This window comes from Perca fluviatilis, chromosome 13, assembly GCF_010015445.1.
Source record: "Perca fluviatilis chromosome 13, GENO_Pfluv_1.0, whole genome shotgun sequence".
In the NCBI taxonomy this organism is placed as follows: domain Eukaryota; kingdom Metazoa; phylum Chordata; class Actinopteri; order Perciformes; family Percidae; genus Perca; species Perca fluviatilis.
The window spans coordinates 34,578,457-34,596,300 of NC_053124.1; the positions used below are offsets into that span (position 1 = coordinate 34,578,457).

The window sequence follows — 17,844 nt, forward strand, 5'->3', positions numbered from 1 at the left end:
AAGACGCCCTGTTCAGAAGGCAGAGACGCGGAGATCTAAAGACGTACTGTGAGTATCAGAAAATGTATCTGTGATGTTTCTGCTGCTGTTTTTGTGTTAAAAACCTTACTTTAAAATCAAACTTCACTGGGATAAATTTGGTGATATGGTGATGAACTGAACTTCTTCTTGTCTGCAAAAATGTTTGTCTTGTTGCAGGAATTTCCTAAAATGCAGAATAGAATCTAGAAAATAATATTTAAGTGATTTGGGCGAAACATCCCCTTGTTCTGGCTTCTCAAATGTGAAGATTGTCAGTGTTTTTTGTCGTATGCATCAAAGGAAGAAGATTCTTTCACTCATAAGATTTCAAGTTTTATTTGAAAGATCTTTAGATTTTTTTACATGAAACCTTTTCCTCCGAATTTACAATCTTGTCCTTTTGACTTCCTTTGCTTTGAAAGCAGTTTTCCCTCTATGTTTTAGTTTTTTTCTTTGGGGATCTTGTGCAGGATCTCAGTTTGTTTCATGTACAACTAAGTTATTAAAGTAATAAGTAAAGTAAAAGTAGAAAAACTCCAGTACATGTAAAGGTGTACTGGAGTAGCAGAAAGCAAGCGACAAGCGTGTCAATATAAGCGCTTGTCTTCTATTCTTATAGTTTGAAGCAGGTAAACTCTACTCGCAAAAGTTGATTTCCGCATGCCTGATTGAAACTGAATTTTGACATTTTGGGGGCGGAAACCAAGTAGGAACTGGCCCTCCTCTGATTGGTCACTTTCAAGGCAATCCCACCATCTCGGACCTCCTTAGTTTAACTTGATTGACTTTCATTTCATTCAGGAAGCGCAGAGGTGTTGTCAAAGATAAGTTTTTCTGTAGCGCAAGATAGCACCGTAAATAAAGGAATATATGTGTCTCTCATCCGTTCCAATGTTAGCATATGTGCAATGCTTTTGAAATGTCCATAAATCCTTGCTGCTGTATGAACCCATACCTCTAACATTAGAGCTAACCTTAGCCCTAGCTAACAGGGATGTGAGCAGGGTGCGGATTGGTGGGGGGATGCGAGGGATTTCCATTCTCTATATCGCCAGTCACCAGTGGGGACAAAATGTACCCCCCCCAAACCCACCCCCCTCAAAGTGATCAATGCTACTTCACCAATACACCATTATATAAGAGTATAAGTATGTATCTGTCTTTTTTAAGGATGTAGCGAAAGATAGTATAATAAAGCAATAGGCTGTGTCTCTCATCCGTTCTGATGCTGGGATATGTGCAATGCTTTTGAAATGTCCATAATCCTCTCGCGATGCACCCTTATCGCTAAGATTAGAGCTAACAAATGTTGAATACCGAATCCACTGGTTAAGATTCTGCCGAATCCGAAACCAAATACCGAATCCTACTCCCATCCTCAGTCCATTAACACAATAAACACATTAATGAAGTAAACATTGACTGTCCTTCCTTTGCCGTACCTGAAGTTGCTTCATTTTGTCTGTAGATTCCTTCATGCACAACTCGTATTCTTTTGGAAGTTTCATACCAAATGTTTTAACAGCGACGATCTTGTGTATTGTTTAGGGTCCATGCCACCATGAGACAAATCGGCATTGCAAACTGAACATGTAGCTCGACTTGAATCGCCTTCTTTTGACTGAAAGTACTGCCAAACAACACCTTCTGCTCACAAGCTCCATTTTCACTTTCTCACAGCCTACTGAAATTAATGGTCCACCTACATAAATACCTTCCCATAATCAACGGCGTCATCATTACATCGACCAGAGTTCGGTGAAAAAAATTCTAAAAATCGGCAGAAACCGAACCCGGTCAAATAGTCAAATATTCAGCCAAATCGGAAGCTGAATCCTGGATTCGGTGCATCCCTACTAATGATACCAGATTTTTGGCATGTTTAACTTAGGCTATTAGTACAGTACAATACCATGAGTAGTGCCACTTGGTCAGCCATGCCAAAACACTTATGACTTCAATATCCAATGGAAAATTAGCTCATATAGCACAAAGTGGTGTCAACATAAAACACTAGGGAGCAAAGTTTACTTCGGGGCAAAAACTAAATACTTTCTCGGGAGTGTTTTAATCCAAACAACGATATTTTATATTTCATTTTAGTTGTTTTAGTGTCATAGCCATGGCCCCTGAAAGGATCTGCATCTGCCGGTGTATAAAGCCGTGTCACTGTCACCTGTTGGCGACTAAACAAGTACTGCTGTAGCCGGCTTCCTGGAGCTTTGTAACGATAAATACAACCAGCATCTGCTGGATTTTATCGTTCTATCGCACTATAGACTGTTCACGTTTGAGCACTTTGCTTTAAATACTTATATTCCTATATAATGGTCTATTGGTGAAGTAACATTGATCACATTGACCCCACCAGTGATACAAATTATTCAGCAGAGGCGGCGATATAAAGAAGGGAAATCCCACGCACCCCCTCCCCCCACACACACAAAATCGTACCCTGCTCACATCCATGTTAGCTAGGGCTAAGGTCAGCTCTAATGTTAGACGCATGGGTTCATACAACAGCAAGGATTTTTCAAAAGCATCGCACGTATACCAACATTAGAATGGATGAGAGACACATATATTCCTTTTTTCACAGAGCTATCTTGCGCTACATAGTTATAAAGACAGACACTAAATGAAAGCTGTCAATCAAGGTAAACTAAGGTGGTTCGTGATGCTGTGATCGCCTTGAAAGTGACCAATCAGAGGGCCAGTTGACCGTTGGTTTCCGCCCCCCCAAAATGTCAAAAGTCAGTTTCATGCTGGCGTGCAGAAATCAACTTTGCGAACGGAGTTTACCTGCGAGAGCGTGTGTGCCCTCTTCCGCTCTGTGCGCGTGCTGCTTAGTTTTTATATGCGCAGGTGCCATTCTTTCCCTCTCCCTACATTAAGATTCACGCTTGCAGCGGCCTATTCCTTCTTGATTGTTGAATACCTGTGCAATGAGTGATTTGTGCGGGTGTGGAATTATATAATTTGCTCATGGAGCATGTTTTATTAGGATCCAAAGATATGACCTAATCTTGATGTCATACGGGGTTCGTGTCCCGTTCTTGTCCCGCAACCCCGTTTTCAAGCGGACCTGAGTTCAGTTGTTTGGCCCGCACCAGAGTTTGAATAAGGTTTCAGAATCATAATCAGCTTTATAGGCCAGGTGTGCGTAAAAAAGCAAGGAATTTGATTCCGGTAATCTTCACACCGCCCACAATTAAGAAAGTTAAAAAGAAGTGTATTTTCCCAAAATGTGAAGCTATTACTTTACAGGATTAAGTAATGTTGTGTGACGTGTTGTGCTGTCCTCTACAGATGTGATTTCTTGAACAACATTCAACAAATCTCTGCCTGCACTAACTCCTTCCAGTGATGGTCCAAAACTTTGGCATCATGCCAGCAATGGGAGGTTTGTCTTTGTACTACATACAGAAACTTCTTGTATTACTTCTGTGTCTCGTGCATCATCTGAACCCTTCCCTGGCTTATTCTCTGATAAACTGCTGCATCGGTTATTCTAACGACCCCTTGGCTGATGTTGTTTTGGATTGCACAAACCATAATCTTGTAACTGTCCCATATGACATACCCAGAGATGCAAGCGTAGTGTATCTCTCACACAATCAGCTCGAACAGATCAACAGGGACGATTTCCGGGATCTGTCAAAGCTCAGATTTTTGTGGCTGGACGGAAATCAGATTGCTCATGTGGAAGATGGATCTTTCTTCCATTTGTTGGCGTTAACAAGGCTCCACATGGCCAATAACAAACTCACCGACCTGACAGGCAACCTCTTTCAAGGACTGTCCAACCTTACCATGCTTGATCTCTCCGGTAACAACATTCTGTCCATTCATACCTTGGCCTTTCAGTCCCTATCCAAATTAGAAACAGTGATTTTAGATTCAAACAAGCTCCAACAAGTCGCTGACATTCAGCCCATCCTACAACTACCACTTATACAGAAACTGAGCATTAGAGGTAATCTATTTCACTCCTTTGAGACGAAAGATCTGCTGCTGAATGTGCCCTCAAGCCTGAAGGTGTTAGATGTTTCGGATAATGACAAGTTTGACAAGTTCAGCATCACAACACAGATCTTTCCTCACCTTGAGATAATAGACCTTTCTGGGTGTGGCCATGTTGCCGGCTGGCAATGGGACATACCTGACAGGACTTTACTCAAGAACATAACTCAGCTGTATTTTAGTTTCCCGTACATTACTTTCGAAGGGATCCGAAAAGTCCTGCAGAGCCTCGACTCACTGATGCATCTGAGACTGAATTATATGGACAAGTGGATCAAAAAAGGTCTCCTAGCTACGGTTTGCAAGATACCGACACTTAAGAAGCTGGATCTGTATTGGAACAAATTCCCCAATATAAGTGGGCAACTTGTAGCTTGCTCTCAGCTCAGTGAGCTTGATTTGTCATCTACTTCAATGACTGAACTGTCTAAAGGCTCAATTCGACTGATGAAGCAACTGAGGTTTCTAACTTTAGAGAACAACATCCTCACCAAGGTGCCCGATGACATTCGGAGTCTCTCTTCTCTCAAGATCCTAAATATTGGTATCAATACTATTTGTGAGTTGAGCTGTGAGGATTTCACAAACACAACGCACCTCAGAGAGCTTTATTTGTACAACAACCACATTGCCAAACTGGACAGATGCGTCTTCGAAAGTCTTAATGACCTGAAGGTTTTAGATATGAGCGACAACCTGCTGTGGACATTCGGAGACGCCTTTAAAATAGGTCTGAAGAAGCTTGAGTTCTTGGATCTGAGCAATAACTTTGTACTTATTCTTGAAAAGGGGGATTTTCAAAGTTTAGGGTCCTTAAAATATTTGGATGTGGTGTCAAAACATATCGGGAGGGTGAAACGTAAGGCTTTCGATGGATTGAATAACCTGGGTAACCTAAGTGTATCTCTTCCACTCGAATTTGAAAATAAATTCAGAGGTTTACAGCAGTTGGAAAATCTTACCACCTACTTTATTATTGACGGTTTCAAAGGTCCTCAACCAAACAATTATAAAGCTTTATTTCATTTAAAATCCATGAAATTTCTCACAGTAAGATGCAAGGGAGATCACACTGGTTATCCCTTTGACATACCAGCAGAAATGCTCCAGGCTATGAAACATTTAGAAGACTTTACAGCTGAGAATTTCTACATTTCTGCGCCAGATGTGGACACTTTTCAATACAATCGCCAGCTCAAGAGTTTGACAATCAGACAGACTGATTTGTCAGACTTGGATCCTGGACTGTTTCAGCCAATGCCGCACCTGCAGGTTCTCGATTTCTCCGAAACTAAGATCAAGTCTTTGGATTTTCTATTCCAGGCCGATCTGTCTGCACTCAGATGTTTGAAACTAAGTGGCAATGAGATAACCGTGATCAATGAAACGGTCTTCCAATTTCTCCCTGCACTAACATACCTCGATCTGCAAAACAACCCTTTCACTTGTGACTGCTCTAACGCCGGCTTTATCCAATGGGTGAAGAACAGCAACCAAACTCAGGTTGTTAATGCCTACCAGTACACATGTTCCTTCCCTGTGGCTGAACAAGGAAACAAGCTTCTGGACTTTGACATCCTGTCCTGTTGGATGGACGTTAGCTTCCTCTGCTTCATTTCCAGCACTTGTCTGGTTGTTCTTACACTCCTCGCATCCTTCTTCTACCACTTTCTGAGGTGGCAGCTAGCCTATGCCTACCGGCTCTTCCTGGCCTTACTATATGACAGCAGGATGAGAAAGGCGGGAGCTCGTCATCTTTACGATGCCTTCATCTCCTACAATGTTGACGACGAGGCCTGGGTTTACCAAGAGATGCTTCCGGTGCTGGAAGGAGAGCAAGGCTGGAGACTCTGTCTGCACCACAGAGACTTCCAACCAGGTAAACTCTTACTCTGCCTGTCTTCATCTCTTACTAATTTTCTATTCTTGTCTGCTGTCTGTCCATAATTTATTTCACAAAACCGACAACTTACCAGCTTCGAAAATGGCCCTAATTCTTAAGTGTTGCCACTAAAATTCCCACCTCAATACAGAAACTGTCTAGACTCGGTAAACCCAGCCCGATCTGCCAGCAATTTGGTTTCTCCCTGCAAACCTCTCCATTATTCTATCCTGCTTCTGTTACAAATTTGCGGGGACCAATCACAAACGACCAACAGGAGAATTTTCCGTCCTCATATCTGGAACCAAGTACGTACCGCTCACAGTTTTAAACACATTAACTGAAACGGCCCCAGTTTGGTTAGGTTCAGGCACTCAAACTACTCATTTAAGTTTAGAAAAAGATGTTGGTTTGGGTTAAAATCAGACATTACTTCACTTCCTGAAGGTTACCACCTGAGGTTACCACCTGTGATAAGTACTATATGAATAAACTTACTTAAAACTTCACCTGCAGATATTATTTTACAGTAGCTAAAGATAATCTGCTTAAAAACCAAAACATAGTGCAAATGTAGCCTTAAAAAGTCACCTGCAGACAGTGTTTTCAACCAACCAACACGGCTTCAGCTTTTCTGCAAAATATTTGAAAAGGTTAGTGACTAGAAAAGTGAAGCTTGCGTCTGGCATTTATTTCAAAATAACAAATGCTATGCAGTGTTCAACATTAAAGATCCCATGGCATGAACATTTCCGTTTTTTTAACATAAATGAGTTCCCCCAGCCTGCCTGTGGTCCCCCGGTGGCTAGAAATGGCGATAGGTGTAAACCGAGCCCTGGGTATCCTGCTCTGCCGTTGGGAAAATTAAAGCTCAGATGGGCCAATCAGGAATCTTCTCCTTATGAGGTCATAAAGAGCAAGGTTACCTCCCCTTTCTCTGCATTGCCCGCCCAGAGAATTTGGCCCCATGAGAGAGAGAGAGAGAGACATCATGGCTGGAAAACAAGAGAACGATTACGTCATTTATGATACAATGGTGATTGAAAGGGCAAGTGGGTTGTCATGGCATTATGTTGTTTTTACTTGCCCCTAACATCAGGTCAAGGCGGTGTTCATAGCAGCGTCTATACACCTTCAACCCAGATTGATTTTTTAAAGTTGATGCTGACTCTGATGGCTAAAGTATCGTTATATAAATCTTAGAAGTACATCTGATACTGGCCTTCCAACACAAGCTGCATCAAAAACAAAGAAGCATTTTAAATAATGCGAGTGATAGCGAGTGTTTAGCAGACATACTGACATAGATAGCTGCAAAAAGAAAAAGCAGATGTGAAACCTCTCAGACGCAAACACTTTAACTATATATATAAACTGTATGTGCTCTGTGTTCACAACATCTCTGACAGGAAGAAGATAAGAGGAAGAGAGGACACAGACAAACCATTGAATCCCAATACTTTTTTTAAGTAATGCATGAACAAATCAATGTGTGGAAGAAGTCCTTTACTTTAGGAAAAAGTATCTATAACACACTGTTAGTGGAAATATTATGTTTTTCCGTATCTTGTCATATCAAAACCAACAAAGCACATTTGATGAAGCGAGTGTTAGCGAGTTTTTATAAGATAAAACAGATGTGAAACCTATCAGATGCAAATACTATAACTATATATATAAACTGTATGTGCTCTGTGTTCACTACATCTCTGACAGGAAGAAGATAAGAAGAAGAGTGGACACAGACAAACTTAAAAGATTAATCTAAATGTCATTAGATAAAAAAACAAGAAAATATAGTTTCAAACAATTGCCTCCCAATATTGAAAGCAATCTCAAATATCAATATTCCTTAAAGTAATGCATGGACCAAATCAATGTGTGGAAGAAGTCCTTTTACTTTATGTAAAAGTATCAATAACACACTGTTAAATGTGGGGCACTATATTAACAATAAGCGCAGGGCATGAGGCGCCTGGCACAGGTGCATTTAGGGCGTGTCCAAATCCACTTTTGCTAGTTTGACAGCAGAAAAAAAGTGTCCGTGCGCCGGGCGCCTGGTTCTAAAGGGTTGTACTTAGTGTCTTCAATAATCAGAGGTGTGTTTTGGCCCATTGCTGTTATGATGGCAGATTTGCACCGTAATATTTTTGTTTGAAATCTTCTGCATGTGTGTGTGCTGCTGGGCGATCCCCTGTGTGTGTAACAGGGATAGTGTGTGTAACAAGCACAGTGTGCACACGCTGTGCATAAGCCTAGGAGCATTTTACTAATTTGCTCTTAAAATAACATAAAAATCCTGCGTTATTAACTTTAGACCAGGTTTTTTTGGTCAATGGTGCGATCACTTACCGCTGCCTCAAGATAGCAATACGCCAAGAATGCACCTTAACACCACCCCCCCTGTAAGACCAGCACGCCCAGAATGCAACTGAACACACCTCCCTGTGAGACCAGCACGCCCAAAATGCACCTGAACACACCTCCCTGTGAGACCAGCACGCCCATGGGCGCACAGATGGGCACAGGTGAACTTGCTATTTAAACGACGCGTGCGCTGGACGGGAAATTGACAACTGCATAGTCTTGTCTAGTCTTAAACTAGCAAAGACACTGATGTCAGACTTTGCGCTGCGCTGGGTGCAAGATAGGGCCCCGATGGGAATAACAGCCTTTTAAAACTTTTAAAACAGGAACCCTAAGAAAGCGGTCTTAAAGATGCAGTTGATGATATTACAGGTGTGTCTGCTCTCCACAGGGAAACCAATCGTAGAGAACATTACAGACGCCATATACAGCAGCAGGAAGACCATCTGTGTGATCACCCGGCGTTACCTGCAGAGCGAGTGGTGCTCCAGAGAGATCCAGATGGCCAGGTGGGGGCACTCACATCAATCAGAACCTCCTGCTCTATAGAGGCAAAGTCCCCCCTTCCTTTGGACCACTATGGGACATTATTTTAGTAAAAACATGTCCGTTGGTGAATGGGGAGAGACAAATACTTTTTTGATATTGTTTGAATTGAGCCATGAATTACACATATCTTACACACATCTTTTCTGATATTTTTTTTACTTGTTTTTTTACACTTTTTCCCACCTTTTTAATTGTTTTTCAATGTATTTGATCATGTGTTTGCTATAGTATTTTATAAACTACATTAGTTTTGTGTGCTGAAATCTTAATGTGTAAAGTAAGTAGTAACTAAAGCTGTCAGATGAATGTAGCGTAGAAGTAGAAAGTTGCATGAAAAGAAAAGACTCAAGTAAAGTACAAGTACCTCAACATTTGGACTGAAGTACAGTACTGTAGTAAATATATTTAGTTACATTCCACCGCTGTGTGTGTTGTTTCAGCTTCCGTCTGTTCGACGAGCAGAAGGACGTGTTGGTCCTGCTGTTTCTGGAGGAGATCCCGGCCCACCAGCTGTCTCCGTACTACCGCATGAGGAAGCTGGTGAAGAAACGCACCTACCTGAGTTGGCCCAAGGCCGGCCAACACACGGGAGTCTTCTGGCAGAACGTAGGGAGAGCTCTGGAGACGGGGGACGCTCCCACCGAGACCGCTGACCTGCTCACTGGACCGGCAGGATGCTGAGATACATCAGTTGGAAAAAAGCTACAAAAAAGTTGGAAAAGGTTAGGGGGTAAGGGTTAGAGGGGTTATGGTTATTGGGTTAGGGAATGAGCAATTTAACTCAATGTCTTCCCTTGCTTCGTCCGATGACTGGGCGGTTGTACTGGGAAGCCAAAGGCAGAAAAACGGTCCATTGCATTCACTTAAAGGTGCTCTAAGCGATGTTGGGTGACGTCACTTCTTGTTGACGTTCGAAGTATAGTCAAACAAAACGTGTCTAGCTCGCCCCTCCCTCCTCCTCATCCTATCCCCTCCCCCTCCCTTCCGTGCTTCCGTGCACTGACTGCACTTCCCCCCTCTTGTTGGTTATTGGCCGGAACACTGTTTGTTATGTTTGCTGTATGTGACAAAAAATTGTATTGCCTAAAAAATGCATGACATCTATTAGAGCACCTTTAAAGCCTTCATTTTTCTGCATTTCCGACACATACTTATTTATATGGGTTAGGTTTGGGTTAAAACGCATCGCCCGGGATGGCCGCTTCGAGGGACATGGGCACCAGGGGATCACTGGTGTGAATAAAACACTTAAAATCCTCCTTAATAAACAAGTTCGGCTAAAAAGCAGCAAAGGTAACGTTATATACAAGTACTCCACATTGACTCTAGGGGTGGCTGTTTGACAAAAATAGAAACTGCATAGTATGCCTTTAATGGAATATTATTTATCATAATCAACTAATAGGGGTTAAGTTTAGGGTTAGGTTTAGGGATTAGGTTTAGGGGTTAGTGTTAGGGTCTCTCTTCCCTCCTCTCTCCCCTCCATCCCTCTCCTCTAACAAAGAGGAGCTCAACTCTCTCTTTCTCTCTCCCTCCTTTAGACAAAGGGGTTCAACTCTTTATTTTTCATTCAGGGTTATCGGTATCTCGACTGATACAGTGCTCATATACTCATAAAACGACACCACTTAATATATCATTGCTTGTGATGCTAGTTAGCAATACACTTGGCAGTAGGTAAAGTTAACCTACTGTTGGCTTACAGCTTGCTTAAAAACTGGTACAAATCTTATAAGCTAAACAGTCTAAAGTGTGGCTTTTATTAATTAATTTTACGTAATATTGTGATTCTTTGTTGCTTTTTTAATGTGCAGCACTTTGGCCAAACTCTGTTGTTTTTGAATGTGCTTTACAAATAAAGTTGGATTGGATTGGCTGTATTTTTATTGTTTTTTTTAAAGCCATTTTATAACAGAGAACACACAATAGAAATTAAACAATGATTTGACAGAACCAGATAGTAACCTGTCAACTATACATTATGTTTTGTAGTCATTATGTTGTCTTTTACAGCACTGAAATGTTCATGTCTAATGGTGTGGTGGCTCAAACTTGGCCTGCGGGCCTCAGATTGGGCGGCCTTGATCTGAATACTGGTTTTCTAAAGTAAAGGTGAAATTATTAAGTTCACATTTGTGCCAACATTCGGGGGTGGAGCCAGACGTTATAAACATTCGGGGGCAGAGCCCACACCTGAGGGGGGTACCGGGGGTATGCTCCTTTGGATGCTATTATATAGACCTTAGTGGTCCCCTAATACTGTATCTGAAGTCTCTTTTATATAGGCCTTAGTGGTCCTCTAATACTGTATCTGAAGTCTCTTTTATATAGACCTTAGTGGTCCCCTAATACTGTATCTGAAGTCTCTTTCCCGATATTCAGCCTTGGTGCAGAATTACAGCCACTAGAGCCAGTCCCACAATGAGCTTTCCTTAGGATGTGCCATTTCTGTGTCTGTAGCTTTAAATGCTATTGAGGAGGGGGGCAAGGTGGAGGGTTGGGGTGGGGTCATGACCAACTGCCACTTTGCTCCTTTGAAAGCTATGATGTCTCTCTCTCATGGGTTGGCCAAATTCTATGGGTGGGCAAAGCAGAGAAAGGGGCGGTAACCTTGCTCCTTATGACCTCATAAGGAGAAGATTCCTGATTGGCCCATCTGACCTTCCTTTTTCTCAAAAGCAGAGCAGGATACGCAGGGCTCGGTTTACACCTATCGTCATTTCTAGCCACTGGGGGAACGCATATTAATGTTAAAAATACCTGATAAAGTGAAATGTTCATGCCATGGGACCGTTAAGTTCAATAACATATGTATGGTTGCTGTGCTGATTTGCCATTCCAGTCAGAAATAGAAAGGGGAAATGACACAACGCTGAAGTTATTTTTTAAACCTTCAAAGATTTGGGGCTGGAGGCCCTGAAGCTTCGCCTCTTCTTCTTCACACAGTGTGTTGTTTCTTGTTTATTCTATTATTTCTCTGTCAGTTGTCATTCTCTTTATGGAAAGGGAAGTGAGCTGACTGATCAGATGTGACCGTTATATCTTCTGCTGCTGTCGTGGAAACATCAGAACTGAGAAACGAAGATGCCCTGTTCAGAAGGCAGAGACGCGGAGATCTAAAGACGTACTGTGAGTATCAGAAAATGTATCTGTGATGTTTCTGCTGCTGTTTTTGTGTTAAAAACCTAACTTTAAAATCAAACTTCACGGAGATAAATCTGGTGATATGGTGATAATCTGTACTTCTACTTGTCTGCAAAAATGTTTGTCTTGTTGCAGGAATTTCCTAAAATGCAGAATAGAATCTAGAAAATAATACTTAAGACACGACAAATGAGTGATTTGTGCAAAACATTCCCCTGTTTTGGCTTTTCAAATGTGAAGATTGTCAGTGTTTTTTGTCGTATGCATCGAAGGAAGAAGATTCTTTTACTCATAGGATTTCAAGTTTTATTTGAAAGATCTTTAGATTTTTGACATGAAACGTTTTCATGTCAAAAGCAGAGTAGAAGTAGAAAGTGGCATGAAAAGAAAAGACTCAAGTAAAGTACAAGTACCTCAACATTTGGACTGAAGTACAGTACTGTAGTAAATGTACTTAGTTACATTTCAACCGCTGTGTGTGGTGTTGCAGCTTCCGTCTGTTCGACGAGCAGAAGGATGTGTTGGTCCTGCTGTTTCTGGAGGAGATCCCGGCCCACCAGCTGTCTCCGTACTACCGCATGAGGAAGCTGGTGAAGAAACGCACCTACCTGAGTTGGCCCCAGGCCGGCCATCACACGGGAGTCTTCTGGCAGAACGTAGGGAGAGCTCTGGAGACGGAGGACGCTCCCACCGAGACCGGTGACCTGCTCACTGGACCGGCAGGATGCTGAGATACATCAGTTGGAAAAAAGCTACAAACAAGTTGGAAAAGGGTTAAGGTTAGGGGGTTAGGCTTAGGGGATAAGGGTTAGGGGGTTAGGGTTAAGGGGTTAGGGAATGAAAAAATTATCTTGATGGCTTACCTTGCATCGTCCGATGACTGAGCGGTTGAACTGGGAAGCCAAAGGCAGAAAAAAGTGCCAGTGCATTCAATTAAAGGTGCTCTAATTGATGTTGGGTGACGTCACTTCTTGTTGACGTTTGAAGTATTGTCAAATAAAACAGAAGCTAGCTCACCCCTAACTCCACTTCATCCAGTCCCCTTCCCTTCCATTCCATGCTTCTGCGCACTAACCCCCCAACTCCTGCTTGTCGCATATTGGCTGGAAAACTGTTATGTTTCATAGTGCAGGTTTGCCAGTTTGTTTTTGTTGCCGTTTGTGGAGCCTGGGCTGTCTACAGAGACAGCGTTTTTTACAGTGTGTTCAGGTGACAGGCAGCTAGCGGATAGTGAGGAGATGTTTGCTGTATGTGACAAAAAATGGTATAGCTGAAAAAAAAAAACCTGATCTCACAGAATTCCGTGTAATGAACACGGCCCCTTAACTCAAAATCTGTGGCAGTTTCACGGAATTGCAAAACATTACAAGATGGGCCCACGGAAGAATTCCGTTAAATAAACACGGCCCCTTAAGTTAAGGAAAAGGTCATGGGTGGGCTTACGGTTCCGTGACACGCGAGAAGAAGGGGACGGAAAAGAAGAAAGCGACTTTAAGAAAGTTGACATGTGAAACACGATCCCCGGTCTCCTGGTTGAAAGTCCTGTGTTTGAATTTCAGCCTTACATAGTACTGGCTTCTGTAGCCGCTCTTGATGCTACGTCATCTTCTCATTGACTTTACATTGGCATTGTTTTCCGTGGTGGCCACACGGATTTTTCACACATTCCGTGCCACCACCAAGTAATGCGCTGTTAACAATTCAGGATCATGTCACGGAATTCTGTGCAACCAGGCTGAAAACACATAACCGTAAGAGAGCAACTTTAAAGCTCTCCATTCCTGCATTTCCCACACAAACTTATTTATAGGGCTTAGTGTTTGGGGTAAAACACAACATCTGGGATGGGCGCTGTGAGGGGCACGGGCACAAGGGGATCACTGGTGTGAATAAAACACTTAAAAACCTTAAAAAAGCAGGTTTGGTTATATAAAAACTGTTCAAAAGAAAGCTGGATATAGAACCACTGCCCCAGCGTCGCAGTGTAAAAACATCTAATAACTAATGCTAGGGGTTAGGTTTAGGGTCTCTCTCCCCTCCATCCCTCTACTCTAACCAAGAGGAGCTGAACTCTCTCCTTCTCTCTCTATCCCTCCTTTAGACACAGGGGTTCAACTCTTTATTTTAGGGTTATTGTTATCTCGACTGATATTCTGCTCATGTAGGCCTTTTTTTTTTTTTTTTTTGTTTTTTTTTTTTTTTTTTTTTTTTTTTTTTTTTTTTTTTTTTTTTTTTTTTTTTTTTTTTTTTTTTTTTTTTTTTTTTTTTTTTTTTTTTTTTTTTTTTTTTTTTTTTTTTTTTTTTTTTTTTTTTTTTTTTTTTTTTTTTTTGGGTGTTTTTGTTTTTTTGTGTGTGTGTGTGTTGAATGTGTGTGGCTGTTTGAGGGTTAAGACTTGGTTTTAGGATTAGGGTTAGATTTAGGTCATGGTTGGGGTGAGGGTAAGGGTTAAGGTTAGGCATTTAGTTGTGATGGTTAAGGTTAGGGTAAGGGGTTAAGGAAAGCATTATGTCAATGACGAGTCCCCGCAAATATAGTGCGCCTGTGTGTGTGTCCTTGTGTGTGTGCATGCGTACGTGCATGCATGTGTGTGCATTGCGTGCGTGTGTGTGTGTATGCGTGCATACTTAGAATTGCCCTGTTGCTGAAATGTGCAATACAAATAAAGCTTGCCTTTCACCTTTCTTGAACGTGCATTTACAACATTTGCTTCCTCTTCGTGGTCATTCTCAAACAGAGAGGAACTCATCAGCAAACTGAACAACCTGGAAACCAGATTCTGACTGCTGGGTTCATCTAGATCAGAGGTGAATTCCTGTATCAATCTATCTTGATGGAAGGCCACGGGCCAAAAAATGGATGTTGATGTTGAAGAATACAGTCATTTTATTTTTTATTTTTTGTAGATAAAACGTACAGATGTAATTTACAGTTTTTCTTGATTGCTTTGACTTGCTTAAAGAAACTGGGATCCACTCGGTTTTCATCATCACTGTGTCAGCAGAGCAGGAGACACCTCTTGCAAATGTGTTAACCATTTCTCATTGGTTTGACACATTGTCCCCACCCTTTTGCAGAACAGTTAACACGTCATTCAAGCAGTCCAAACTCCATTGTTTTAGTTATGGTAACAAAACAGAACTTATCTGTTCCTAACTATTCCTAACTACCTACATCAGTATGAAATCACTGAAGCACTTGTTTGACAGTCCTTCAAACAAATCTTCAATTAGCAATCAGTCTGCAGGCCTTAAAGGTGCAGCGTCAGTGTTGTTCTTTCCTAACATGGATGGAAGAGGTCAAAGGCAGATGAGAGTGAGAGGAAGAGGCAGAGGGGTCCGAGGAAGAGGAGTCCAAGTGCGAGGTGGAGGTATAGTTGGAAGAGCTCAGATTTCTGATGAAATTCGGGCAACTGTTATTGATCACATTATCAATCATGGCCTTTCACTTAGAGAAGCTGGACAAAGAGTCCAACCTGTTCTGAACAGAAACACTGTCGCATCCGTTGTCAGAATTTTTCGACAGGAAAACGGGTAATGTTGCTGTACAGTATATACAAAAATATCTTCAGTGATATACTTTATGTAATTTTTCCCTCATTCCCATTACATGTATTCTTTATAGAATCCAAAGGTATACCATTCTCTGGTGGTAGAGGGAGAATTTTTAGTGCTGAGCAGGAGGTATCTATTGTGAACATGGCTGTGGCAAACAATGCCATAAGGCTGCGTGAAATCAGGGCAGCAGTGATTGCAGATCAGGGCATGTTTAGGAACATCAACAATGTGAGCGTGACCACCATTGACCGCATCCTAAGAAGGAACCATATGGCTATGATGCAGCTCTATACAGTTCCATTTCAAAGGAACTCTGACGTTGTGAAGGAGGCCAGATGCCAATATGTGAACGTAAGGAAACATTACTACAGTATACTCTAATGCCTTGTCATATCATGCAGTTAGAGTCAACTGGAGTCACCTTTCATTGTAATTTTGCCTTTTTTTACATAGAGAATAATGGAGCTTGAAGCTGAGGGGGCACATCATGTCTTCATCCATGTTGATGAAGCCGGCTTCAATCTCTGTAAAGTGAGGCGACGTGGAAGGAACCTCATTGGGTACAAGGCCACTGTCACAGTTCCAGGACAGAGGGGCGCCAACATAACCATGTGTGCTGCCATCTCCAATGATGGTGTCCTATGCCATATCCCCACTACTGGCCCATACAACACAGAGCGCCTCATTCCTGGATGCACTTCATGACAGGCTGATCCCACCTGAGGAGAGAGGGCAGTTGAGGCCTGGCATGCCACTCTTCGTCATTATCTGGGACAATGTGGCGTTCCACCAGTCTCGCATTGTCAATGAGTGGTTTGCAGTACACCCTCGGATGATGTTCCTTCCAGCATATAGCCCATTTTTTAATCCCATAGAGGAGTTCTTCAGTGCTTGGAGGTGGATAGTTTATGATCAGCGTCCCTATGAGCAGATGCCCTTGCTGAATGCAATGACTGCTGCTGCCCAAGAAATAGGTGCAGAGAAATGTCATGGTTGGATAAGGCATGTAAGAAGATTTTTCCCTCGCTGCATTGCAAGAGAGGATTGTGTAATATTTACAGTATTTCAGTTTTCAGCCACAGTTTGAAAATAAGGATCAATGGAATCAATACAATTTGCATCAAAGCATTTCTGATTCTGGATCCAATTCTTTGCAAGAAGGCAAATTTGGACAACAAACAAATGGCTCTGGCATGACATCTACGTACAGTAATAGGCTACAATGACAAGCAATGGTGCACTGATTCACACTGAGTGCTGTATTTTGTATTTTGATGGCCACTGTGTAATGGTTGATTTGAAGAGCTCATACAATTGTTTGCAAGTTGTGTTGTTTGAAGGCAGAATTTGCTTTTGTTGCATACGTTAAATGTTGTGACACGGTTAGAGCCTTTTGCAAACAAAATGTGTCATTTTGACCAAGTGTGCCACTGTTTCGGCCTGTGTGTTAACTGTTTTGAAAAATGTAGAGTTTGAGTCTGCTGCGTCAAAGCAATCAAGAAAAACTGTAACATCACCATGCTTTACGTTGCCGTAAAAAAGAACAGAAACTCCCTGAATAATATCTTTACAGTCTGCTCCAAAGTCATTAGAGCCCATCAGAGTGACTGAAGTGTGATTTATGGTTGTGTGGAGTCTCCACGCAGAGCTTAAGGTTAGGCATTTAGTTGTGATAGTTAAGGTTAGGGTAAGGGGCTAGGGAATACATTATGTCAATGACGAGTCCCCACAAAAATAGTGCCACGCGCGCGCGTGTGTGTGTGTGTGTGTGTGTGTGTGTGTGTGTGTGTATGTGTGTGTGTGTGTGCATGCGTGTATGCGTGCATGCTTTGAATTGCCCTGTTGCTGAAATGTGCTATGCAAATAAAGCTGGCCTTTCACCTTTCTTGAACGTGCATTTACAACATTTGCTATAAAACATTAAAAACCCGACACACCAAACATGAAGTTGAAATAATGTCCGTCCTAAATAAACAGTAAAACACGTCAAACAATGTTTGTTAAAGCGTCCATTTGGATACGTTAAAGTCACACAACAACACAAACTAACAGTTATTTTCATGACTCCGGACTGAACCGTTCACACATTTAAAACTTGACCGACATCTGAACTTATTGACATGTCGTCTTTCTGTTCTCTGTTCCTGCCGTCGTTTCCTCTTCGTGGTCATTCTCAAACAGAGAGGAACACATCTGCAAACTGAACAACCTGGAAACCAGATTCTGACTGCTGGGTTCATCTAAATCGGAGGTGAATTCCTGTATCAATCTATGTGAATGGAAGGCCACGGGCCAAAACATGG

General features: G+C 42.0%; 1 protein-coding gene across 1 annotated transcript; it reads left to right on the forward strand.

Moving 5' to 3' along the window:
- On the forward strand, positions 1–10,658 carry LOC120571785 (toll-like receptor 13). Its single transcript, XM_039820873.1, has 4 exons — positions 1–48; positions 3,331–5,923; positions 8,685–8,802; positions 9,283–10,658. The coding sequence occupies exons 2-4, from the start codon at positions 3,388–3,390 to the stop codon at positions 9,521–9,523; spliced, it is 2,895 nt and encodes a 964-aa protein (XP_039676807.1). The 5' UTR covers positions 1–48; positions 3,331–3,387; the 3' UTR covers positions 9,524–10,658.
- Positions 10,659–17,844: the final 7,186 nt, after the last annotated feature.

Coding starts and splice junctions, on each gene's coding strand:
- LOC120571785 (XM_039820873.1), top strand. CDS start 3,388: ATGGTCCAAAACTTTGGCATCATGCCAGCAATGGGAGGTTTGTCTTTG. Junction 5,924..8,684: donor CCACAGAGACTTCCAACCAG/GTAAACTCTTAC, acceptor TGCTCTCCACAG/GGAAACCAATCGTAGAGAAC. Junction 8,803..9,282: donor AGAGAGATCCAGATGGCCAG/GTGGGGGCACTC, acceptor GTGTTGTTTCAG/CTTCCGTCTGTTCGACGAGC.